The sequence below is a fragment of the Aquarana catesbeiana genome, linkage group LG12 (assembly GCF_042186555.1).
Source record: "Aquarana catesbeiana isolate 2022-GZ linkage group LG12, ASM4218655v1, whole genome shotgun sequence".
Classification (NCBI taxonomy): domain Eukaryota; kingdom Metazoa; phylum Chordata; class Amphibia; order Anura; family Ranidae; genus Aquarana; species Aquarana catesbeiana.
The window spans coordinates 221,145,159-221,170,726 of NC_133335.1; the positions used below are offsets into that span (position 1 = coordinate 221,145,159).

At 43.5% G+C, this 25,568-nt stretch overlaps 1 protein-coding gene across 1 annotated transcript in view; it reads left to right on the top strand.

Moving 5' to 3' along the window:
- PPP1R27 (protein phosphatase 1 regulatory subunit 27) overlaps window positions 1–23,273 on the top strand; it is a 41,769-nt gene extending 18,496 nt beyond the window's left edge. The window contains exon 3 of the mRNA XM_073607936.1: window positions 21,882–23,273. Coding sequence (XP_073464037.1) covers window positions 21,882–22,005 — 124 coding nt within the window. The 3' untranslated portion in view covers window positions 22,006–23,273. The remainder of the gene's footprint in view (window positions 1–21,881) is intronic.
- The last annotated feature ends 2,295 nt before the right edge of the window (window positions 23,274–25,568 follow it).

The window sequence follows — 25,568 nt, forward strand, 5'->3', positions numbered from 1 at the left end:
ATTTAGACTATAGGAAAGTTATAGAGTCCATAAACTATGGTAAATATCTGAAAATCGGTCAATCCTGATGTGCTGACGGACTATCTCATTTCTTGAGGCCTGAAAACGCCAAGGCAGTACAAATATTCCCCAAATGATCCCTTTTTGGAAAGTAGGCAGTCCAAGGTTTTTGAAGTTGTAACTTTTTTGTCACAGTTTTTTGTGGAAAAAGGAAGAATAAAAAAATGGTCACCATTTGTTTGTTTTTTACATACTGTCACCAGTGCAGTAGAGCGTTCTCATATAACAGGTGTAGAGCGGTGATTAGGGACAATGACTGGTGACGGTATGTAAAAAAAAAAAAAAAATGTTTTGTTTTTTTTTGTTACATTTTTATTCCTTTATTTTATGGGTTTTTTTTTTAACACACTGTGACCAGAGCAATAAAGTGTTAACACTGTACTACACTGGGGAAGTGATCATAATTTTTTACACATTATGATTGCTTATACCACTGAATTTCACTGGCATAATCAACCATTTTTACTGAATGCAACTGATTCATTCAGTTTTGTTGTGATTGGCCACAGGTAATCACATGGTACAGATGGGCTGTGTTTGACCCTGTCTGTTCCATGTGATCACCATGACCAATCACAGCAAGCAACACAAGTGTACACAAAAGATGACATGAAAGAAAGCCATCTCTGTTTACAATTGTCATGTGATCTGCTGTGACTGGACACAGCGGTCACATGGTAACGGTAGCGGGCCTGCAGGGGGCCGGTACAGTGATCAGTCATCAGCTGTGTCCCAGGCATGATCCAGGAGGAAGTTATATGACGTCTACCCGGATCAACGAAAGTCCCGTCCAGCCGTCATTTTGCTATAGGCCGGGGGAAACTGGTTAAAAAAAAAAGTTTATACTCACACAATAAAAGTATGGGAATGAAAAATATGTATTCAAATAATGGAAGGCCCTGGTGGTAGGATGGGGGAATTCTGCTGAGTGAATGAGATTTCTGGTGGGCGCTGAGGGAAACTGTGGGCGATGGGGTCTATGGAGGAGGCTTGGGATCTCTGAAGGACCCTAGAGACTGCAGGGGCACTGTGGAATACTGGAGAGTGCTACAGGGGCTGGTGAGCACTGTGGGGGGTTAGAGGGGCAGTGTGGGACACTGTTGGAGATTGGGGGCACTATGGGGGGAAGGAGGCCATTCAGTAGGCTGGGTAGCACTGTGGGAGGTTGTATAACACTGTGGGAATTTGGGGGCACTGTGGGGGCTGAGGGGCACTGCGTCCCATTATGGAAAGAATAGTCAGGTCACTGACCTTAGTCCTCTCCACTGTAGTTATAGTATATTTTAAGGCAAATCTTTGTTTTATCGATGATTGTCTTTCAAGAAGTAGTGAAGGATTACAACCCTTGCACTCAACTTGGTGTTCTTCAGTTGATTGTGTCCAAGGTTTTATTGTCCTCTTGTGGAGATGCCTTGAAAAGATGTACCAGACCGTGGATCACATGCTGACTATTAGAATGAACTACTACACAATATTCAGACCTGCCATTTGCCCAGTGCCCAGTTTGGGTGTCTTATATTAAGACCATCTTCATGCAAATGAATGTAAGATATAGATTACTTAGCAGGCACCCTACACTCTTCTCTCACATTGTCTCAATCTGCTGTCAGGGCCCCTTATGTACAGTAAATGCCATTATTCTGTATTCTAAAAGTACTTTTTTTGTATACATCTTTGCACACACTCTTGCTTCCCATCCCCTTGGGCCAGGATAATGGCTTCCTAGAAAGGACCACTGTGCCAGTGGAGACATGGGGAAAAGTAGATTTCCACTCTTCTAGAAAGGCTGTCCACAAGATATTAGAGTATGTATGTAAGAATTTCCGCCTATTCAGCCAAAAAAACATTTGCAAGGACACTTACTGAAGTTGGATGAGAAAACCTTACAATCAGTGTTAAAATTCATCCCAAAGGTGTTCAGCGGAGTTGAGGTCAGGCCTCTGTGCAGGCCACTTGAGTTCCTCCACATGAAACGCATCAAACCATGTCTTTATGGAACTCACTTTGTGCACAGAATAGTCATGCTGGAAAAGAAAAGGGCCTTCCCCAAACTGGAGATGCACAATTGTTTAAAGTGTCTTTGTATGCTGTAACATTAACCGTACCCTTTTATGGAAATTTCTGAACACATGTCCATATTCAACCAATAGAAAAATATCCAAATTATTTAATTAAAACCCATAGTTGATCCACCGGAAGGTAAAAAACCCTTATAAAAAACTTAGTCCAAGAAAAAAAGGATTTCTTCCTGATCCCAAAAGTAATCAGATATTCCATGGATCAACAATCTCTGGTGGTATTACTCAAAATACTGTTGGACATACAGTAGGGGTGATTGTGAGGTGTGCACAAACATTTGATCATAAGGCGTACAGTGAATTTCTTACTGTCATTGGTTTTATCAGAGTATGGACAGCCCCCTGACCCTGAACCTTCAAAAGCAAGTCAGCATTCATGGCTACCATGTTTGCATCCTGATAGGTTCTCTTTAATAATCAATTAACCTTCTCATATAATTTGTATTCTCACTTTACAGTGGATTCTGGAGATTTTTAAAGATCCTCCTGGCTCTTGTTGTGTGTGGCAGAAGCTAAGCTGTTCCTGCCTTCTTAAAAAGACACAGCTATCTGCTCATTTAGAGTGAAAGTTCCTCCTAATAACGCCCCCAGCAAGGTATTCCCACTGATTTATGCTACCTCTTCGTCTTCCCCACTACAGGAGTCCACCTCAAGTAAGCATCGGTGTTTGATGGTGTCAGAGCTTATCCTGGTGGATGATGTCTCTGACCCCCTTCCCATGTGACAATGTTTGAGCTTAGTGATTAACTGCGCAGACCCAAGTACTATCACATATGGGAGGTCACATGATCCTCTATACCTGGAAACCTAGCTCTAATAAAGCAGTGGAAAGGGAGAGAGCAAGGACTAGTGTATAAATTGATGGGTGGCATCAGATGGCTTTATCACTTTGCCCCGAATTGGCAAAGCATCTCTTTATATTTGACTATACTTGACATTCAACACCACAATGTATCATTCCAGTAGACATGTGCATTCGTTTTCGTCCGAATGCATTTTCGTCCGAATTTCAGGTATTCTCGTTATCGTTTAAACAAACGATAACGAACGCGCAGAATCCGAAAACCAAAAGATCCGACATAAACAAATGCTTTATTTCCATTTTCGTTGCGGCAACAGTTTGATATAGATTCGTCACGACACTGACAATAGCGTTCTGTGTCCATCGAACCTGTGGTTGAATGTGCCTAACCTTAGCTCTATTAGTCCAAGATTATTCTACATAGAGAGAAAAGATTCTACATAGAGAGAAAAGATTTGACATAGAGAGAAAAGATTCGACATTATAGAGACAATAGCAAAAAAAGGTCGAATGTGCCTAACCTAACTCTATTAGTCCAAGGTTATTCGACATAGAGAGAAAAGATTCGACATGAAGATTCGACAAAGCAGTCGCCGCAAGTGGACATTTATGGTCAAATGCTCCAAAGTGTAGCGCTATAGTATTACATTAAATAGCCTCAAATGATGTCAACGTAAAACTGTGAAAATTATATATAACTAAATACAGTGAACATTTCATGTAGTAAAATGATAGTAAAGTGTCTAGTGATCTCAAAATTATATTCTCTTCCGTGTAGTGTTTATTCACAGTCCATATGCAAAATAGGCAGTCCTGTTCACCTCCTGATTAACCAATGGGATAGATGAAAGGTAATTTGTGATAGTAACACCACCCAAGTGAATTGCAGGCTTACCAGAGACTGTGGACCCAAAAGAACATACGTTCTATGAGTCAAATGTGCTTGTATTGCCCCCAGAAATGGAAGAAGAGCCTTGAGGGTCCACACCAATGGAAGTCTGGAGTCATCCAGGGTTTAATGGTAGAAGGTTTTCTCCATAAAGATGGTATGCATCCAGGAAAGTTAGCCCATATAAGATGAGAAAAGGGGCCAAAAAGCGCTTTGGATAAAATACTGGCGGCAGTGGAAAACTCCACTGCCGCCAGTATTTTATCCAAAGCGCTTTTTTTACTACTTAAATGTAAGTGTTTACTAATTTAATAAATCTTTTCCTGCTTACGGAATTACACTATGTGGCCCCTTTTCTCATCTTATATGGGCTAAGTTTCCTGGATGCATACCATCTTTATGGAGAAAACCTTCTACCATTAAACCCTGGATGACTCCAGACTTCCGTCGGTGTGGACCCTCAAGGCTCTTCTTCCATTGCCGGGGGCAATACAAGCACATTTGACTCATAGAACGTATGTTCTTTTGGGTCCACAGTCTCTGGTAAGCCTGCAATTCACTTGGGTGGTGGTACTATCACAAATTACCTTTCATCTATCCCATTGGTTATTCACGAGGTGAACAGGACTGCCTATTTTGAATATGAACTGTGAATAATCACTACACGGAAGAGAATATAATTTTGAGATCACTAGAGACTTTACTATTATTTTACTACATGAAATGTTCACTGTATTTAGTTATATATAATTTTCACAGTTTTACGTTGACATTATTTGAGGCTACTTAACATAATACTATAGCGCTACACTTTGATGCACATGTGATTTTGAACAAATTATCTATTTGCTGTGTCGGCTGCTAAATTTTGAGCAGGCGCAGGGTTTACGATTTTGGTTTATGGTCAAATGCTCCGCCCATAGGCTATAGAAGAATTCTAATGTTGGTTGACTAGTAATAATACTTAATAAATAGAATTAATACTAGTGTCATACAACATTAGAATTCTACTATAGCTTGTAGGCGGAACATTCGACCGGAAATGTAAGACTGCGGCGTCGTACAGTTTAGCTGCTCCGTCGAATCTTCTTAGAACATTCGACAGACACCATAAGCCTTCAATGACAGATTCGACCTTAATTATTTCGGATTTTCAGACAAATGCATTTTTTATAACGAAACAAAATAAATAAAAAACGAATTTCGGAAGTAACTAAATAAATTTATTTTTGGACGAAAACGAAATTCTGAAACGAAATATTTCAGTGTGCACATGTCTACATTCCAGTAGCCATCCCAGGTGCTGGTGCTCCACTTTGCTGAAAATCCATATGAGGTTTAGGGGGCACCGGGGCCGCCTTGGAAGCTCCTTGAAATTTGCTGTTAATGCAGTACCACCCAAGTAAGTGACATCGCCATTGATTGACCGTGTTGCTCTCTTGCTCCTCTTTTATTTGGCATAAACAGAAAGTTTCAGCTCTTAGGTATTCGGTTCTGCTATCAGCAGCTGCGAATTTCTGGTCTGTGTTATCTAGTAACCAAATTGAAACAGTAACACGGCCTCTACTACTGCCTCCCTCTGTAATGTGACTGGGGAGGAAGACACGGAAAACTGGACATAGTGTATCAGCTTCCACATTCCATCTGCTAGGCGGTTTATGGGCAAATTCAGGAGGATGGCAGTGTTTCCAGTTTCTGCTTGGTCATGTTTTCTTGTACAGGCGCCTACTATTAGTAGCAACTGAACATGCCCTCTGCCCCGGGAACACGCCTCTAATGCCCCGTACACACTATCAGAAATTCTGCCAGCAAAAGTCGGATGTGAGCTTTTGGTCAGAAATTCCGACTGTGTGTATGCTCCATCGGACTTTTGCTGGCAGAATTCCAGCCAGCAAAAGATTGAGAGCAGGTTCTCTATTTTTCGGTCGGAAAAAGTTCCTATCCGAAAATGCGTTCGTCTGTATGCAATTCGGACGCGCAAAAAAAAAAACCCACACATGCTCGGAAGCAATTCGACGCCTGCTCGGAAGCATTAAACTTCATTTTCTCAGCTCATGCTAGTGTTGTACGTCACCGCGTTCTTGACGGAGAACTTTTGTGTGACCGTGTGTATGCAAGGCAAGCTTGAGCGGAATTCCGTCGGAAAAACCATCCAAGTTTTTTCTGACGGAATTTCTGATCGTGTGTACGGGGCATTAGCCATTATAATTTGATTACCATGTCTTAGAATGGTTTACAAGAGTGCTTTGATTGGAAGCGAGGGAAATAAAAGTAAGAGACTCAAGAGAAGCTCCATAACAGCTTAACATGGGAAATATTTTGCATGGCTTCTTTATTATCAGTTTAACCTTTGCGCTTTATTTATTGTAAGCTTAGACCTGGATCAGTGTACATTTGTCTTGACACCCCAAGCCTGTCTGTTATCTCATATCCTGGATATGTGGTTAAGAGTGCCTATTAAAAAAATGGTAATCTCGCATGGAGGTTCATTTGAAATGTTTATGTGAGGAGAAATGTCAGCCCTAATTTAAGCTACAAATATCATTTCTTCCCCACACCTTTACACTTTATTGCTCAAGCCCTGAAGAAGAGGGGGGGGGGGGGGGTCCAGTTACCCTGAAACGCGTATCTGACATGTTCAAATTAAGTGAGCCTCCAAGCAAGATATCTGTTTTTTTTTTTCCTAACCACACATTTAGGAGAGGCAGCAGCCTAGGCCCCTAAGAAGGTCTACACACACTGAGGTTCCCATGAGTTTACCTCCTCCTAGCAGTACACCCCTTACCTTCCCCCATGTTGGAATTACACTAAAACCGAGTGTAGCGCTTACCCCAAAAGGAACCACTGATGTGTGGGTCCCCTGATACAGAAAGGGAATTACAATAAGCAATGGCAGATAAAGGTTTTTTTTACAACACCAACGAGCAGTGATGGGACCTCTTTAACCACTTGCCTACTGGGCACTTTTAACCCCTTCCTGCCCAGGCCAATTTTCAGCTTTCAGCGCTGTCACACTTTGAATAACAATTGCGCGGTCATGTAACACTGTACCCATATGACATTTTTATAATTTTTTTTTTCACACAAATAGAGCTTTCCTTTGGTGGTATTTAATCACCACTGGGTTTTTTTTTTATTTTTTTGCTAAATAAAGGAATAAATGCCAAAAATTTAGAAAAAAAACAAAAAACAGATGGCAAGCAAAAACTGACAGAGGTTATAAACTTTTCTCACGCTATCCAAAATGAAAAATAAGCCTTTGGTTCTACTTTAAGCTAAACTACTTTTCTTAACACTTAGCAGTCTATTCCTTAACACTTCATCCTGAACCACGAATGCCCCGTACAGACGATCAGACATTCCGACAACAAAATCCTGGATTTATTTCCGACGGATGTTGGCTCAAACTTGTCTTGCATACACACGGTCGCACAAATATTGTCGGAAATGCTGAACGTCAAGAACGCGGTGACGTACAACACGTACGACGAGCCGAGAAAGATGAAGTTCAATAGCCAGTGCGGCTCTTCTGCTTGATTCCGAGCATGCGTGGAACTTTGTGCGTCGGAATTGTGTACACACAATCGGAATTTTGTTGTCGGAAAATTTGAGAACTTTTTCAAATTTTGTTTGCCGGAAATTCTGACAAAAAATGTCCAGTGGAGCCTACACACGATCGGAATTTCCGACAACAAGCTCACATCAAACATTTGTTGTCGGAAATTCCGACTGTGTGTACGCGGCATAACAGTTAAACCTCATCCTAACACATCCTCAACCCTAAGGCTGACTTCACCTTTGCACCTTCATTTTCATGCATTTTTCAATGCACATTTTTCATGTGCATTTTTGTCAACTTACATACTCAGCACCTGTACTTTTTTCCATGACACGCTGCACTGTATAAATGTGGAGAGACCCATTAAAAATGATAGGATGCCAAGTAACGCGTTTTAATGCTGTGTTACAAGCCTTAGATTTGAACAGGGCCTACATCAATCCCTTAAAAGATTATGACATTTTGCCAGGAATAGGCAAATATACTCACTTTCATTGGGTTCCTGTGTAGATCACTTGGTTGCAAATACGCTCTGCTTATGGATATGAGAAGCATGTGATATGGTCTGAGCAACAAATTGCAGCCTTGAGCACTGGTACCTGAAGACAAGATGACATCATCAACCCTGTGTAATCTTTGACTCTATCCGCTTGCTAGGGTGCTGATACTTGTAGAGTTCTGTACCAAACATACCGGTGGTATGAACTATTGACTCAGCTCGGAGTAGTGCCATAGTGGAAGTCCCCTCTCCATCTCTCATGGTTGCACTTTATTCTATATAACAAATGTTGAGTTATTTCCATGACTCTGGGATACAGCTCAGCTTCCATGTGCTCAAGAAACTTGTGGTCCTTTACGTTTGATATACAGTGTATATATATATATATATATATATACACACACACAGTATCTCACAAAAGTGAGTACACCACTCACATTTTGTAAATAATATATTCTTTTCATGTGACATCACTGAAGAAATTACACTTTGCTACAATGTGTACAGCTTGTATAACAGTGTAAATTTGCTGTCCCCTCAAAACGACTCAACACACAGCCATTAATGTCTAAACCGCTGGCAACAAAAGTGTGTACACCCCTAAGTGAAAATGTCCAAATTGGGCCCAAAGTGTCAAGATTTTGTGTGGCCACCATTATTTTCCAGCACTGCCTTAACCCTTTGGGCATGGAGTTCACCAGAGCTTCACATTACCACTGGAGTCCTCTTCTACTCCTCCATGACAACATCACAGAGCTGGTGGATGTTAGAGAACTTGCGCTCCTCCACCTTCTGTTTGAGGATGCCCCACAGATGCTCAATAGGGTTTAGGTCTGGAGACATGCTTGGCCAGTCCATCGCCCTGCGGCCCAGTCTCAGAAGGGAGGGTATCACGCTCTGCTTTAGCTTTGGTCGACCATGGCGAGGCCTGTTCTAAGTGGAACCTGTCCTGTTAAACCGCTGTATGGTCTTGGCCACTGTGCTGCAGCTCAGTTTCAGGGTCTTGGCAATCTTCTTATAACCTAGGCCATCTTTATGTAGAGCAACAATTCTTTTTTTTTTCAGATCCTCAGAGAGTTCTTTGCCATGAGGAGCCATGTTGAACTTCCAGTGACCAGTATGAGAGAGTGAGAGCGATAACACCAAATTTAAACACACCTGCTCCCCGTTCACACCTGAGACCTTGTAACACTAATGCCGCGTACACACGACCGGACTTTCTGGGAAACTAGGTCCGACGTTCTTCCCGTCGGACTTCCGGCGGACTACCGCCGGACTTTCTGAATGGACGGACTTGCCTACACACGACCGGACTTTCCGGCAGACTAGGTCCACCGGTCTTCTCAACGGACTTTCACGGGAGTTACGGTGGACTTTCAGAATGAACGGACTTGCCCACACACGGACAAGTCCGTTCATTTTGAACGTGACTCGGGTACGACGGGACAAGAAAAGGAAGTCAATCTCGCCGCTTTTATCGGCGAGATTGACACCTTGCGAGCCCCGTCGTGGGGCATACCAGGTCCTTAGGTCTGGTATGGATTTTAAGGGGAACCCTCTACGCTGAAAAAAAGTCACCCGGTGACCACGTCCCCTTATGCCGTCACAGTCCCAGCATGCCCAGGGACAGTGACGGCATAAGGGGGCGGGGTCACCGCCTATATAAGTCACATCGGAGCGCTCAGAGAGCATTCCAGCTGGAAAGAGCGTCGTGTCAACATCGGATGAAGAGAGGAGGGAAGAAGACAAGAAGGAAGAAGGCAGAAGGCAGAAGTCCGGGCCACCGCTAGCAAAAGGGCGGCAAAAGAGCAGAAGATAGCGGAGGAGCCCAGCAGAAGACCCGGAGAGCGCGGAGAAGAGGTCGAACAACGGGAGAAGAGGCCAGAGGGAGCGGAGAAGAACCGGAGAGACCCCGAAGTCGGAAGAAGACCCCCAAAGCCGGAAGAAGACCCCCGGAGCTGTCTAATAAATTACTTTAAAAACCTGTGTAGTGTGTTTTTTTATTGACACTTTTTCCCTAGGTGAATGGGTAGGGGTACAATGTACCCCATACTCATTCACATAGGGTGGGGGGCCGGGATCTGGGGGCCCTCTTATTAAAGGGGGCTCCCGGATTCCAATAAGCCCCCCGCCTGCAGACCCCGACAACCAACGGCCAGGGTTGTCGGGAAGAGGCCCTTGTCCTCATCAACATGGGGACAAGGTGCTTTGGGCAGCTGATCACATGATGTAAACAAAAGCTCGGTGATCGGTTTCGTTTTCTCCTCACGCTGAGCGTGAGGAGGAAAAAAGAGCCTATCACCGGCTTATGTCAAAGGGACATCGGTTCCGAAGAGGAAGGAGGCACAGATGCCTCATCTGTGCCTCCAAGTGCCATCTGTCATTGCCACCTGCCAGTGCCCACAGTGCCCACAAGTGCCACCTATCAATGCCCACAAGTGCCACCTATCAATGCCCACCAGTGATGCCAATCAGTGCCACCTAGCAGTGCTGCCATCAATCAGTGCCCAATCAGTGCCCAACACTGCCACCCATCAGTGCCCATCACTGCCACCTATCGGTGCCCATCAGTGCCGCCTCTTTAGCGTACATCAACGAAGGAGAAAAATTACCTGTTTGCAAAATTTTATAACAAAATATTAAAAAAAAAATATATATATTTTTTTTTAATTCTGTCTTTTTCAATTTTTTTAACAAAAACTAAAAACCGCAGAGGTGATCAAATACCATCAAAAGAAAGCTCTATTTGTGGGAAAAAAAAATGATAAAAATTTCATTTGGGTACCGTGTTCTATGACCGCGCAATTGTCATTCAAAGTGCGACAGCGCTAAAAGCTGAAAATTGGTCTGGACAGGAGGGGGGTTTAAGTGCCCAGTAAGCAAGTGGTTAATGGCATCCCAGTCTTAGTCCGTAGGGTTCAACATTGAGTTGGCCCACCCTTTGCAACTATAGCAGCTTCAACTCTTTTGGTAAGGCTGTCCACAAGGTTTGGGAGTGTGTCTATGGGAATGTTTGACCGTTCTTCCAAAAGCGCATTAGTAAGTTAGGCACTGATGTGGACTAGAAGGCCTGGCTCGCAGTCTCCGCTCTAAACCATCTCAAAGGTGTTCTATCGGGTTGAGGTCACTAATCCCAGCCTTGTGCAGGTCTACAATCTTGTCCCTGATGTCCTTTGAAAGCTCTTTGGTCTTGCCTATGATGGTAAGGTTTGAATGTAATAAAGATTCTGACGACAGGTGTCTTTTTGTTTTTCAAATTCTTTATGCAGGCCAGTCAAGTACCTCCACCCCAAAGTCACTCATCCATGTCTTTATGGACCCAATACTTTTGGTAATATAATGTATGTTTGAATCCACTTACTGTTGACTGGTACTGTGTGGACATTCTGTTGCATCCAACTCTGTGCCACATCCCACCACAACCAAAATAAAGGCCTTTGTCTGAGAATATAGGGACACTGCCAGAGGGCGGAGCTAGAAAGTAGAAAGAAGAAGTGGTGTATGTATTAAAAGTTACAGAAAAGCTTGCTCAAGCTATCAGATTAAAGTTGTCTGAAGATGGAAATCCCCTTTAAAAATAGCGTGGGTTGAACAATGCGGGACATTGGAACGAGGTCACTGTGTAACCATAAAGCAATCCCTTAATCCATCTAAAACCCCACACAGGAACTGCCCAACTAGAGAAAGCAAGAAGCCAAAGAGGAAAGTTTATAACTGATCCAGACTGGTGGGATGCTTTGAAAAAACTGCAGCATGGGCTGTTACATTAATTACAGTCTGAGATGGACAAATTAAGGGGGCGTCCCAATTTTAAAAGAAATCCACCATTCATTTATTGGTACTCTACTGTTGCAGTACCTAAAAAATGATTATTATAATAATTGTTATTATTAATATTATAATTATACACGATTTATATAGCGCCAACAGTTTACACAGCGATTTACAATGTAATGTATAATGTATACAATGTATAATGATACTATATTATTAGTTCAGACCTGATCTTAATGCCTATAATACTAGTGAGCTTTGTTTAAAGCTCTTTCCCATGGGCGGCTGTCTGTACCGCCCTCTGAAAAGCAGTCTGCCGTGGATGTTTTTTTTCAGAGGGCAGCAGAACAGTGGCTGCCAGGCATTTAGAAGGTGATACTGCCAAGGGGGATTTTATATGGAAATACTGCCCCCCAACCGTGGCCAATCGGCTAGCTCACGGTTATGGCACAGTTCCATTGACCTAAATGGACAAGTTTGACAGGTGGTGCTGCCTGTCAAGCTCTGCAAGCAGCCATGAAGCAAAGTCACTGCAGCCACAGCATGTCTACTACACCATCCAGGTGATAAAGTTAGGATTTACAATATGTGGGTGGTTGGGGGGGATCAACTGCCTGTTTTTGCCTAATTTATCACCCATGTGAAATGGCCCTTAAGCCAGCCATAGACGGTTCGAATCTTGGCCAGTTCAGCAGGATCCGGCCAAGATTCGAACCATTAATGGGCAGGCTGTATGTCAACTTGGGTACAACCAGCCTGCCGGATTTGCTTGCTATTATCACAAGTTTAGAACCCCTGTAAACTCATTTTATTGCCATTATTTGGAGTAGATCTTCTGTTATGTCTGTGAGACAGGAAGTGAAGGGAAATCTCTCCAACAGGGCCACAGCAGGAAAACATTTTTTTAGTCTGACTCGTAGTAGTCACATTCAACTGGGCTTGTTCTGTAATGTTGAATGGAGAAGCTTCTCCAGGCTTTTTCTTCAGTTCTAATGAGTGGTAGGAATCTACCCCAGAATTGGTAGTACGGACACCTTGATTCAATCACAATGGAATGTTAATTGTCCAAGGACAGGGTGGGAGGTGTGAAAGTTGTGGAACCATTCTGTTCTAGTTACATAATCCCATGGTGTCGTAAAGTCTCTAAAAGTGTTAATCTTTCAATTCACAAGCATGGTACACACCATGAGATTATCGGACAAATGATCATCCATTTTTTTTTTTTTCATGCTAGTCTCCAAATCGAAAATTAAGAGGTTACTAAAGTTGTACGAAAATTCTTGTACAACAGAATAAAAATTTGGAAGGGATGTAATGTATTGTATTTATTGTCATGACCTTGCAGTAATACATTCATGACCTGTCTGTCTCTTACCTGGTCTGTGTATCAGCCTTGAGGCTTGTACTCTCACACCTGCATGCTTAAGTAATCTTCCCTCTGTGTGGCTCCACCCTAGCCTCAACAGGAACCACTATTTAACACCGTATTCTCCAAGCCTGCCTTGCCGTGCAATATTGTGTGTTTAGCTTCCTGTTTGCCGTGTGCTCTAAGTTTGTCTCTGTCTCTGTTACCGATCTTGGCGTGTTCCCGACTATTCCTGTCTGCTTGTGACCCTGACCTTTGGCGCGTTCTCGACTATCCCTGTTTGCCTGTGACCCTGACTTTTGGCGTGTTCTCTGTTATCCTTGTCTGCTAGTCGCCCCGACATTTGGCTACCTCCTTACTATTCCTTGCTGTCCTGGGCTGCTGTTTCCTCTCCATCCTCCTGTAGCCTACCGTGAGCGTGAGCTGGGAGACCCTGGGGGCCGCAACCTGGAGCCAGTTGCAGCCCAGTCCATCCTCACCACTAGAGGCTCTGGTGAACACCAACTGGCTCTTAGACTCCGCGCCCTGGGGAATCTATGCTCTAACTCACTGTGGGATCCCTGAGTTCCATCTGCAGCAGTCAGCCTTAGGGTCCACTATCATAGCGGTGCACTCCTGACCCCAACGGGGTGCATCTGTCACCTGGATACAGGTGACCTGACATTTATATTGTATTTTTGAACTAAAAACTGTACTGATTAAATAAAAATCATACGATTTAGTTCCAGTTTGACCTCTTTCATACCTCTTGTGAACCAGTTGTCCTCTCTGTCCAAAATGGGAACCTCACTGTCCTCAAATGAATGACCCTTTTCCTTAAACAAGGATTCCAGGCATGGATATTTTTACATTTAACGTAGTAACCTCTCACCAAATAAATGGTCCAACATAGGAGGACAAATTCTACATGTCAAGACTCAGCAGTCTTCTTACACCTTAAAGCTGAATTCCAGGTATGGATATTTTTACATAGTTCTATTGTCCAGGAGGACAAATTCTACATGTCAAGACTAAACAGTCTTCCTACCTTAAAGCTGAATTCCAGGTATGGATATTTTTACATAGTTCTATTATCCCTCTAGAACATGGGTCTTTAAACTATGGCCCTCCAGTTGTTCGGGAACTACAATTTCCATCATGCCCAGTCATGTCTGTGAATGTCAGAGTTTTACAATGCCTCATGGGATGTGTAGTTCTGCAACAGCTGGAGGGCCGTAGTTTGAAGATCCATGCTCTAGAAGCTGGAAATCACTGTAGTGGGCACCAATGGCAGCCCGCCCATAAGAGGTGCAGTCCCCCCAATCCATACAACCAGCCCCTAATCTACATGCAGGGTGTCGGACGCATGGATTCCAATGGGGTTTTTTATTTTATTTTTTTTGAAGCACGCGATTAGAGCCTGAGGCTCTAATTGTCTTCAGGAAAGGGTGGGCTTGGGGTGCAGAGCACTGCGCCCTGAGACCACCCAGTTGTGTGACAATAGCGATCTATTATTCGCTATTGTCTTCCTGATTCTTTTCCCAGCCAATCAGGAAGCTTGTCCTGAGACCAAATTGGCCGGGAGGAGAATGGCCAGGCTCTTCTTCCTTCCTTCCTATTATATATATATTTTTAGCAGAGACCCTAGAGAATAAAATGGCTATTGTTGCAATTTTTTTATGTTACACGGTATTTGCACAGGGTTTATTTTATTTTTTTTAAAATACACTTTGAATGAATTTTAATGAAAAAAACAAAACAATATATAACCCACATTTTTGGTAAAATATAAAAGATGATGTTACACCAAGTAAATAAAAAACTAACATGTCACACTTTAAAATTGCGCACGCTCGTGGAATGGCGACAAACGACTGTACCTAAAAATCTTCATAGGCGACGTTTTAAATCTTTTTACAGGTTAGAGTTACAGAGGAGGTCTAGAGCTAGAATTATCGCTCTTGCTCTTTTGCTCTTAGCTAGCGATACCTTACGTGTGGTGCGAACACCGTTTACATATGTATGTGCGACTTACATATGCATTCACATCTGCGCGCAAGCACTGAGGGATGGGGGGCGCTTTTAATTCTTTTTTTTTTTCAATTTATTTTATTTTTTTATGTTTTGTCTGTCCCTTTCATTTTTTTTTTTTTATTCACTTTTATTCCTATTACAAGGAATGTAAACACCCCTTGTAACAGAAATAAGTGATGACGGGTCCTCTTTATAGAGAGATATGTGGTCTATAAGACCCCAAATCTCTCCTTTACCTTTGAAAAGCAAAAGATCAAAAAAAAAAAAAAAAAAAGAAAAAAATCTTTTGGGTTAAAAAAAAAAAAATTGTCGCCCTAGACTGGAAGTGAGGTCACAACGTCGCTCCAATCCTGCTAGATCATAGAGGTGGGGAGAGACGATCTGGTCTCTGTTCACCTCTGTGACCAACCGCACGAACCGTCGGATCGTTTCCCGGGCGTGCCAGGAAGAACGGTAAGCCAGAGAAACACCGGCGAGGAGGGAGAACGACCCTTCAAGCCGCTTCTTAAAGCAATCCAGCCGCTTGGATCGCTTTTATGAGAAACAGAATTGCCAGCTGAAAATAAAATATTGGAGGTTATGGCTGATAGCTTTAATTGAAAGCTTGGAACGTATATACTGCAGTCGGCAAGTGGGTAAGCTGCAAATTATTACTTTTTAGGTTTAGATCATTTTTAATATTCATAAAATATATCTTTAGTATAGAAAATGTATACATTTATTATGTGATACCGTAGTGTGCTGATAATTGCTTTGCCCGTGTAGCCTTGGCAGTCTGTGTTTGTATTCCATGTGAAATGACAGACGTAGGATTGGGGTTGCAGCAAGGGCATGCCCTCATGTTGATATATTTGGACTTTGCACCCTTTCCCATGTTGGGTGGTACGCTATGGCCTGAAGCCCTCCTCCCCTTGTCCCTGGCTGTATGAGTGCTGTGAAAAGCATCGACTGGCATTTAGGACAATCCCTTTCAAGTTGATCTTGGGCAGTGCCTTGCCATTTAGTGCTGGGGGGGGGGGAGAGGGCAAGTCACATTCCCAAGACATGTGTTGGGACCAGTTTAGCTTTTTCTCCCCCAGCAGCTTACCACGGTCATCCCCCGAGACCAGCCAGCTTCACAGATGAGAAGTCTACATGTTACTACTTCCCTATGAATGTTCAAACCAGACTTAGGTCAAAACTTTTTTTATTTAGAGGGTTAGAACTCTAATGCCACATACACACGAGCGGATTTCTCGTCAGAAAAGGATATGACGGCTTTTCCGACGGGATTCCGCTCAAGTTTGCCTTGCATGCACACGGTCACGCAAAAGTTCGCTGAAATTATGACCGTCAAGAACGCAGGTACGTACAACACTACGACGAGTCGAGAAAATGAAGTTCAATGCTTCTGAGCATGCGTCAAATTGTTTCTGAGCATGCGTAGGAATTTTGCACGTCGGAATTGCCACAGACGATTGCATTTTCGGATTGGAACTTTTCCCGACCGAAAAATTGAGAGCATGCTCTCAATCTTTTGCTGGCTGGAATTCCGCCAGCAAAAGACCAATGCATACACACAGTCGCATTTTCCGACGAAAAACTCTCATCGGTCTTTTGCGGGCCGAAATTCCGAACGTGTGTACGCGGCATTAGGTTTAAGACCACTGTGGACCTTTTCTACTGATAATGAAAGTGGCCTGGCTGTTATGCTGATCTAATGGTTTTCATAGATTAGCAAGGTGCAAGCATGCAGGTCCTGATTTTGCTCTAAATTTAATTTATTGCACGTTTGGCCTGCATCTCAGTGTGAGCTCAGCATGATGGCCAGGCAGCTTGCATTTCCCTAAAGCAAATCTCCACCTTGATAATAAAAAAAAAATGTCTGCATTATCCAGCATTGTAAAGAATAATAAAAGCTGCAATGCTCACCTTTTGTCTGGGGCCGTCCCCTGCAGAGAGTTCTCCAATGATGCCCAACATCCTCCAACCCAGTTCCTGTCAGCCCAGACTGTCATGGACACACCCACTGGGGGCAATGTCAACATGTAACCTAGGCCAATACAACTGGACCCAAGCTGTTATGGACACACCCACTGGGGGGGGGGGTGTCAGCATGTAACCTAGGCTAATTCAACTGGGTCCAGGCTGTCATGGACACACCAATGGGGGGGGGGGGGTGTCAGCATGTAACCTAGGCTTATGGAACTGGGCCCAGGCTGTCATGAACGCACCCACTGGGGGCGGTGTCAGCAAAGAACAGAGAGAGGTGCTTCTAAGTGCAGTAAAATCAAGTCTATAATAGCCAAAAACACTTACAAGAGAGAATATGAAAACAGGCTCATCAAATGTATGGGGATTGTCTATTCAGCATGCCTCCTAGCTGGCCAGTGGTGTAGGGGTGCGTTTCAGACACCCTGGAAGTTCCGTTACGCTGCCAGAACCAGCGTGGAAAGCATTATCCGGGTGTAACGTTAGGAGGGGGTGATGATGCATTTCGGATCATGCACACTGGCTTCTTCTTCATGAGGGTCATGAACTTTTCTTATTTGGTCCCTTTTGGTCTCTTAAATATACTATTGAAATAGTTTTGTTATATCTTTATTATAAGTGCAAAAAATACCTGTTGATTCTGCCAGAAATCTAGTGAGATGAAAGCTTCTTGTGCTCTCTGCCTGTGATGCACTCTTTATCATTGTTTAGCTATCTCTGAGGACTACAGAACCCCTCCTCTCTATGTTATAGAGAAGAGAAATGGAAAGGGGGAGGTTATTGAAGGCACGTCCTTGGGTGACAATGCATAGTTGCCAACTTTGAAAAAAAAAATATGTGGGACACTTTTTTGGCTGTAGGCGGAGCCGTACAATAATTAGGGGGCGGACATTCGTTTGTAGGCGTGGCTTAGAAAACTCGATAAGTGCGGCGCGCAAAGCGCGCTGCTGCGAAAAATGGGCGTGGCTTACGTGAAAAGTGGGCATGGTTTATGTGAAAAGTGGGCGTGGCTTACGTGAAAGTGGACGTGGCTTAAATGGGCGTGGCTCAAGAGGGTGTGATTAGAGTCTGAGATGAATGAGGGATGGAGAGGGAAAGGGGGAGAAGGAAAGGGGGAGAGGGAAATGACAGGACAGCAGCCCCAGATCCTACACAATAGAAATATGTGTATTCTAGAAAGTTTAACAATCAGCAAAGATACTCCAAACGCCTGGTGTTAATGCTTCAATCATCCCGGCACCATGGTTGTTATGGTGTCAGGATGATTGAAGCGCATTATTTCTATTATTACATTGTAATATAAAAATTAAATCATTCAACTCACCATAATGCCGAATCAGTGGGATCCCTGAGCGTGTCACCTGCCACGTCGCCTGCCACCAGCAGAGTCTGTCCTTGCATCAGGTGCCCCCGGCAGAGTCTGTCCTTGCATCAGGTGCCCCCGGCAGAGTCTGTCCTTGCATCAGGTGCCCCCGCCAGAGTCTGTATAGACCCCCTCAGTGCAGACCCCCTCCATCAGTGCAGATCCCCTCCATCAGTGCAGACCCCCCCTCAGTGCAGCCCCCCCTCTATTATTGCAGCCCCCCCTCAGTGCAGCCCCCCCTCTATTAGTCCAGCCCCCCTCAGTGCAGCCCCCCTCTATTAGTGCAGCCCCCCTCAGTGCAGCCCCCCTCTATTAGTGCAGACCCCCTCTATTCGTGCAGACCCCCCCTCAGTGCAGCCCCCCCTCAGTTAGTGCAGCCCCCCCCTCAGTTAGTGCAGCCCCCCCTCAGTTAGTGCAGCCCCCCTCAATGCAGCCCGGCCCCCGCTCAGTGCAGGAGCGGCCGGTGTTCTGCCGAGAAAGTTCCACTCGGCAATGGAGGACCCCCTGTACTGCGCAGGCGCAGCGCTTGCGCAGTACGGGGCTGGGAGCTTTCAGCAAGACACGGCGACGACACCGTGTCTTCTGCTCGCTTCAGTGGAGAGGGGAGGGGCCATGCAGCTAAAGAAGGCGCTTCATTGGCTGCACGGATCGAGCCCCCTTCCCCTCTCCACTGAACACTAGAGGAAGAGAGAGCGGCGGCGCCTGCCGCCATTTTGCTGGAGCCCGCTGCTCAAAAAAAAAAAAAAACAACATTCCCGATTTTCCTTATGGAAAATCACGATTCGGGACACTCTCCAATCGGGACGAGGGTCCCAAAATCGGGATTGTCCCGGGAAAATCGGGACTGTTGGCAAACTATGACAATGCTGCTGCTGCTCCACAGTACAGTAAGTCAGCGTTGTCACCCTAGGACAGGCAGTGTGGTTTTGGCTGGATCACCAGGTGAAGATAAAGGGAAAAAAGCCTAAAAAAAAGAAAACTAAATGTAGCTGGCACATCTAGAGCTGCAGTTTTATGTTTTTGTTCTTGGATCTTTATCTCTGTGTGTATGCATGTGTGTGTGTATATATATATATTTATATATATAGATATCTATGTGTATTTTAGACAGAATATCAACCAAAAATCCATATAAAACACATAATACAAATATTGTAAATTGAGTAAAATAAGTATTTGATCCAGAAGCAAAACATGACTTAGTACTTGGTGGAGAAACCCTTGTTGGTGAGCACAGAGGTGAGATGTTTCTTGTAGTTGGTGACCAGGTTTGCACACATCTCAGGAGGGATTTTGGTCCACTCTTCTTTACAGATCTTCTCTGGTTTCTTGGCTGTCGCTTGGCAATTCAAAGTTTTAGCTCCCTCCACAAATTTTCTATAGGATTAAGGTCTGGAGACTGGCTAGGCCACTCCATGACCTTAATGTGCTTCTTCTTGAGCCACTCTTTGTTGCCTTGGTGGTATGTTTTGGGTCATTGTCATGCTGGAAGGCCCATCCATGACTCATCTTCAGTGTTCTGGCTGAGGGAAGAAGGTTCTCATCCAAGATTTTACAATACAGGGCCCTGTCCATTGGCTCCTCAATGCGGCAAAGTAGGCTTGTACCTTTAGCAGAGAAACAGCCCCAAAGCATAATGTTTCCACCTCCGTGCTTGACTGTAGGGATGATGTTCTTAGGGTCACAGTTAGCATTTTTCTTCCTCCAAACTCGGCGAGTGAGTTAATGCCAAAGAGCTCAATGTTGGTCTCCCAATCCTTCTCTGAATCATTTAGATGTTTATTGGCAAACTTTAGATAGGCCTGTACATGTGCCTTCTTGAGGAGGGGGACCTTGCAGGTGCTGCAGGATTTCAATCCATGGCGGCGTATTGGGTTACCAATGGTTTGTTTGGTGACCGTGGTCCAAACTGCATTGAGATCATATACAAGCTCCTCCCATGTAGTTCTGGGCTGATCCCTCACTTTTCTCATGATTATTCTTACCCCATGAGGTGAAATCTTACATGGAGCTCCAGACTGAGGGCGATTGATGTTTATTTTGTATTTCTTCCAGTTGCGAATAATTGCTCCAACATTTGTCTCCTTCTCACCAAGCTTCTTGCTGATGGTCTTGTAGCCCATTCCAGCCTTGTGCAGGTCTACAATCCTGTCCCTGACATCCTTTGACAGCTCTTTGGTCTTGCCCATGATGGTGAGGTTTGAGTGGAAAAAAAGAGATTCTGTGGACAGGTGTCTTTTATACACATAACGAGTTGTCGTTAGGAGAACCTTCTTAAATTGACAGGACTAATCTGTGTACCACATGAGCACCTACTGTAGCCAGTCTGTGGGAGGCAGAATTATTGTTGGTTGGTAGGAGATCAAATACTTTTACTCTCTGAACTGCAACTCCATTTATAACATTTGTGTTTTTTCTGGATTTTTGGTCGATATTCTGTCTCTATCATTTTAAATACACCTATGATAAAAATTATAGACCCTTCATTTTTTTTGTAAGTGGGCAGACTTACAAAATCTGCAGGGGATCAAATAATTATTTTCCACACTGTATATTGTACATTCACATCAGTCCCTGCCCTCAAGCAGGTTACAATCTAAGGCCCATAACTTACATTCATAGATAGACAGGAGCCAATTAACCTACCAGCATGTCTTTGGAGTGTGGGAGGAAACCCACATAGGCACAGGGAGAACATGCAAACTCCAGGCAGCTAGTGCTGTGGTTGAGATTCGAACCAATGCCCTTAGTGCTGCTAGGCAGAAGTGCTAACCACTAATGCCGCGTACACACGGTCGGACTTTCCGACGTAAAATGTGCGATCGGAGCTTGTTGTCGGAAATTCGGACCGTGTGTGGGCTCCATTGGACAGTTTACATCGGAATTTCCGTCGCACAAAATTTGAGGTCTGGTTCTCAAATTTTCCGACAACAAAATCTGTTGGCGGAAATTCCGATCGTGTGTACACAATTCCGACGCACAACGTGCCACGCATGTTCGGAATCAAGCAGAAGAAGAGCAGAACTGGCTATTGAACTTCATTTTTCTCGGCTCGTCGTACGTGTTGTACGCCACCTCGTTCTTGACGTTCGGAAATTCCGACCAACTTTGTGTGACCGTGTGTATGCAACACAAGTTTGAGCCAACATCCGTCGGAAAAAAATCCATGGATTTTGTTGTCGGAATGTCAGATCAATATCTGATCATGTGTACGGGGCATTAGTCTTTGTTTTATTTATTTAGCAATATTTTATTTTATTGTTTTTTTTTTTTGTTTTCCTTTTTTTAAAGATTATAGACTCCCCTTAGTTATCTAGAGGAGATATACAGTACTTCCAATCCCAACAGAACTTGGTCATAAATGTTAGCAACTAGATTACATTTTATAGGGCGAGGGCCACTGAAAATTGTGAAGGACCTGAACCACCTGGCTCCTAGGATTGATACATCCCTTGTATTATTCTACACAGAGCTAATGCAAATTTTTTTTTCTCCCTCTGAACCCAGGTATCTTCTAGCTCTTGGAGCGCAAAAGGATGTTGTGAACAGTGAAGGGGAGACGCCATCCGAGCTTATAGACTCTGACTGCGAGGAGTTAGTGCAGATCTTCTCGACGAAGAAGGGCGACTGATGAACCCTTACAAATTGACTACCAACCCCAGCAGGGGTGCATTTTTTGACACGTGCTGCCCCCTGGTGGGAGCTGGTTGAGCACACGGACTGCAGAGGTTTCTTCCAGAGCTCTTGCCCAACTTAACCCAACTCAAGCAGGCACATCGTGCCACCTAAGATGGGGGAAGGTGACCCAGCAGCAAGAGCGTGTGTATCAAAGGTCTTCAAAAGTCTTTAATTTAAAAAAAAAAAAAAGCATGCGTGGATTCATTATGGCAGCCACCAGTGAGTGACCCATTCACTGGTATAACTGGGTTGTGACTGTGCAGTCAAGAGGCCCTGTCTGAAAGAGGACAAAAAGTTACCAAGGAAGGGAAAAGTGTAACCCGATTTCCCGAACACGGGGCAATGTCGTTTTGTCTACTAAGGTTTTTTTTTGTTTTTCGGAATGTACATATCTTTATACAAAATTGTGGGTGTACTAAGCAGTGTATTATTTTATAACTCCACATTAACAGAACAGCTTTTGTTAGACAAAAAAAAAAAGCATAAAGGTAAAAAAATATATATTATAAAACAAAAAAAAATTAATATAATTGCTGACAAAAATGGTGCTTTATGTGCATATGGGACACTTATTTTATTTATTTTATTTTATCTATCTATTGGTGGCGACAATTTTCTGCAGTTACTACACACTAGACTGAGAAGTTTCGATGAGGTTCCTTGGTTTTAGGCTAGGTTCGCACCCAAGCTTATCCAGTGTGTTTTCAGATTTGCAGAAACGCACTGCAGTCCATTTAACATGATTTCCTATGGGTCACGTTCACATCTTTTTTTGAAAGGGTCAGGGACTTTTTTTTTTGCCTGCTGTAGGTTGCATTTTTGGTTCAATAGACTTTAAAGAGTAACTCCACTTTTGTTGCGAAAAAAAAAAAACATTCCCCTCTGGGTGATCTATGTACATTGCAAGGATTTTAACAGACTTTGCTTCAGATTCCGACCTTTTGTTATTCTGAAGAAATCCCTGTCTGTGTCCATGTGGTATGGTAATCTAATGGGAGTGGTTTCTAAATGATCAACTAGCTGCTTCACCTGCAGGGCACTAATGAGGAAAGTGGCAGGGTCTGCCGCCCTTCAGACTTGATTTTCTATTGAGAGTATCTCACCAAAAATGACATTTTTGTTGCAGGGGATGCCTGATATCTGACTTGTGTCTTAGTGCAGACTTCTGGGTAAAATCAGTGAGCCAATCACACAAGCAGGAAATGGTGTTTCTGGGGGGGGGGGGGGGGGGCGTTCTGTATACTATCTGTGTACAGAACACCTCCAGGTTGCCATATTGCATTTTACAGGAAATTATAGCACTGCAGATTGAAAAGGAAGGTAATTTTAATAACATTTAATTACAATACGACTTGAGGCGCAATTGTATGTGTTATATTATTATTTTTTTTATTTGTTATTTCTTTTCCCCAAGAAAGTACAGTTACCCTTTAATGGAAACGGAACAAAAATGCGTCAAAAACACGCATAAAAAAAAAACGCATCAACCGCAACCAGCATAAGTGTGAACCAAGCCTTAAAGAATAATTCCAGGCATTGGCATGTTATGCATAGTTACAGTGCCTTTAAAAAGTATTCATACCCCTTGAAATTTTCCACATTTTCTCATGTTACAACCAAAAATGTAAATGTATTTTATTGGGATTTTATGTGATAGACCAACACAAAGTGGCACATAATTGTGAAGTGGAAGGAAAATGATAAATGGTTTTCAACATTTTTTTACAAATAAATATATGAAAAGTGTGGCGTGCATTTGTATTCAGCCCTCTTTACTCTGATACACCTAACTAAAATCTAGTGGAACCAATTGCCTTCAGAAGTCACCTAATTAGTAAATAGAGTCCACCTGTGTGTAATTTAATCTCAGTATGAATACAGCTGTTCTGTGAAGCCCTCAGAGGTTTGTTAAAGAACCTTAGTGAACAAACAGCACCCTGAAGGCCAAGGGACACACCAGACAGGTCAGGGATAAAGTTGTGGAGAAGTTTAAAGCAGGGTTAGGTTATAAAAAAATATCCCAAGCTTTGAACATCTCACGGAGCTCTGTTCAATCCATCATCCGCAAATGGAAAGAGTATGGCACAACTGCAAACCTACCAAGACATGACCGTCCACCTAAACTGACTGGCCGGGCAAGGAGAGCATTAATCAGAGAAGAAGCCAAGATGGTAACTCTGGAGGAGCTCCGGAGATCCACAGCTTAGGTGGGAGAATCTGTCCACAGGACAACTATATATATTCATTCACTCCACAAATCTGGTCTTTATGGAAGAGTGGCAAGAAGAAAGTCATTGTTGAAAGAAAGCTATAAGAAGTCCCATTTGCAGTTTGCGAGAAGCCATGTGGGGGACACAGCAAACATGTACAAGGTGCTCTGGTCAGATGAGACCAAAGTTTAACCTTTTTGGCACACTAACATTGCACATCACCCTGAACACACCATCCCCACTGTGAAACATGGTGGTGGCAGCATCATGTTATGGGGGATGCTTTTCTTCAGCAGGGTCAGAGTTGGCAGGAAGATGGGTGGAGCCAAATACAGGGCAATCTTAGAAGAAAACCTGTTATGCCGCGTACACACGAGCAGACTTTACGGCAGACTTTGCCCGGCGGACGGGATTTCGTCGGACAATTCAATCGTGTGTGGGCTCCAGCAGACTTTGTTTTCTCAAAAGTTGGACGGACTTAGATTTGAAACATGTTTTAAATCTATCCGTCGAACTCGAGTCCGGTCGAAAAGTCAGCTCGTCTGTATGCTAGTTCAACGGACAAAAAGCCACGCTAGGGCAGCTATTGGCTACTGGCTATGAACTTCCTTGTTTTAGTCCGGTCGTACGTCATCACGTACAAATTCGACGGACTTTGGTGGATTGTGTGTAGGCAAGTCCGTTCATTCGGAAAGTCCGTCGAAAAGTCCGCCGAGCAAAGTCTGTCGTAAAGTCCGCTCGTGTGTACGCGGCATTAGAGTCTGCAAAAGACTTGAGACTGGGGCAGAGGTTCACCTTCGCACCACCTAAAGCATATTCATGTGTTAGAATGACCCATTCAAAGTCCAGACCTAAATCCAATTGAGAATCTGTGGCAAGACTTAAAAAATTGCTGTTCACAGACGCTCCCCATCCAATCTTGAGCTATTTTGCAAAGAAGAATGGGCAAAAATGTCCCTCTCTAGATGTACAAAGCTGGTAGAGACATCCCCAAAAAGACTTGCAGCTGTAATTGCAGTGAAAGGCGGTTCTACAAAGTATTGACTCCGGGGGGCGCCATACAAATGTACCCCCCTCATATATTTATTTGTAAAAAATTTTGAAAACCATTTATCATTTTCCTTCAACTTCCCAATTATGAGCCACTTTGTGTTGGTCTATCACATAAAATCCCAATAAAATACATCTACATTTTTGGTTGCAACATGATAATATATATATATATATATATATATATATATATATATATATATATATATATATATATATATATATCACATGGTGATACCTGGAATTATTCTTTACT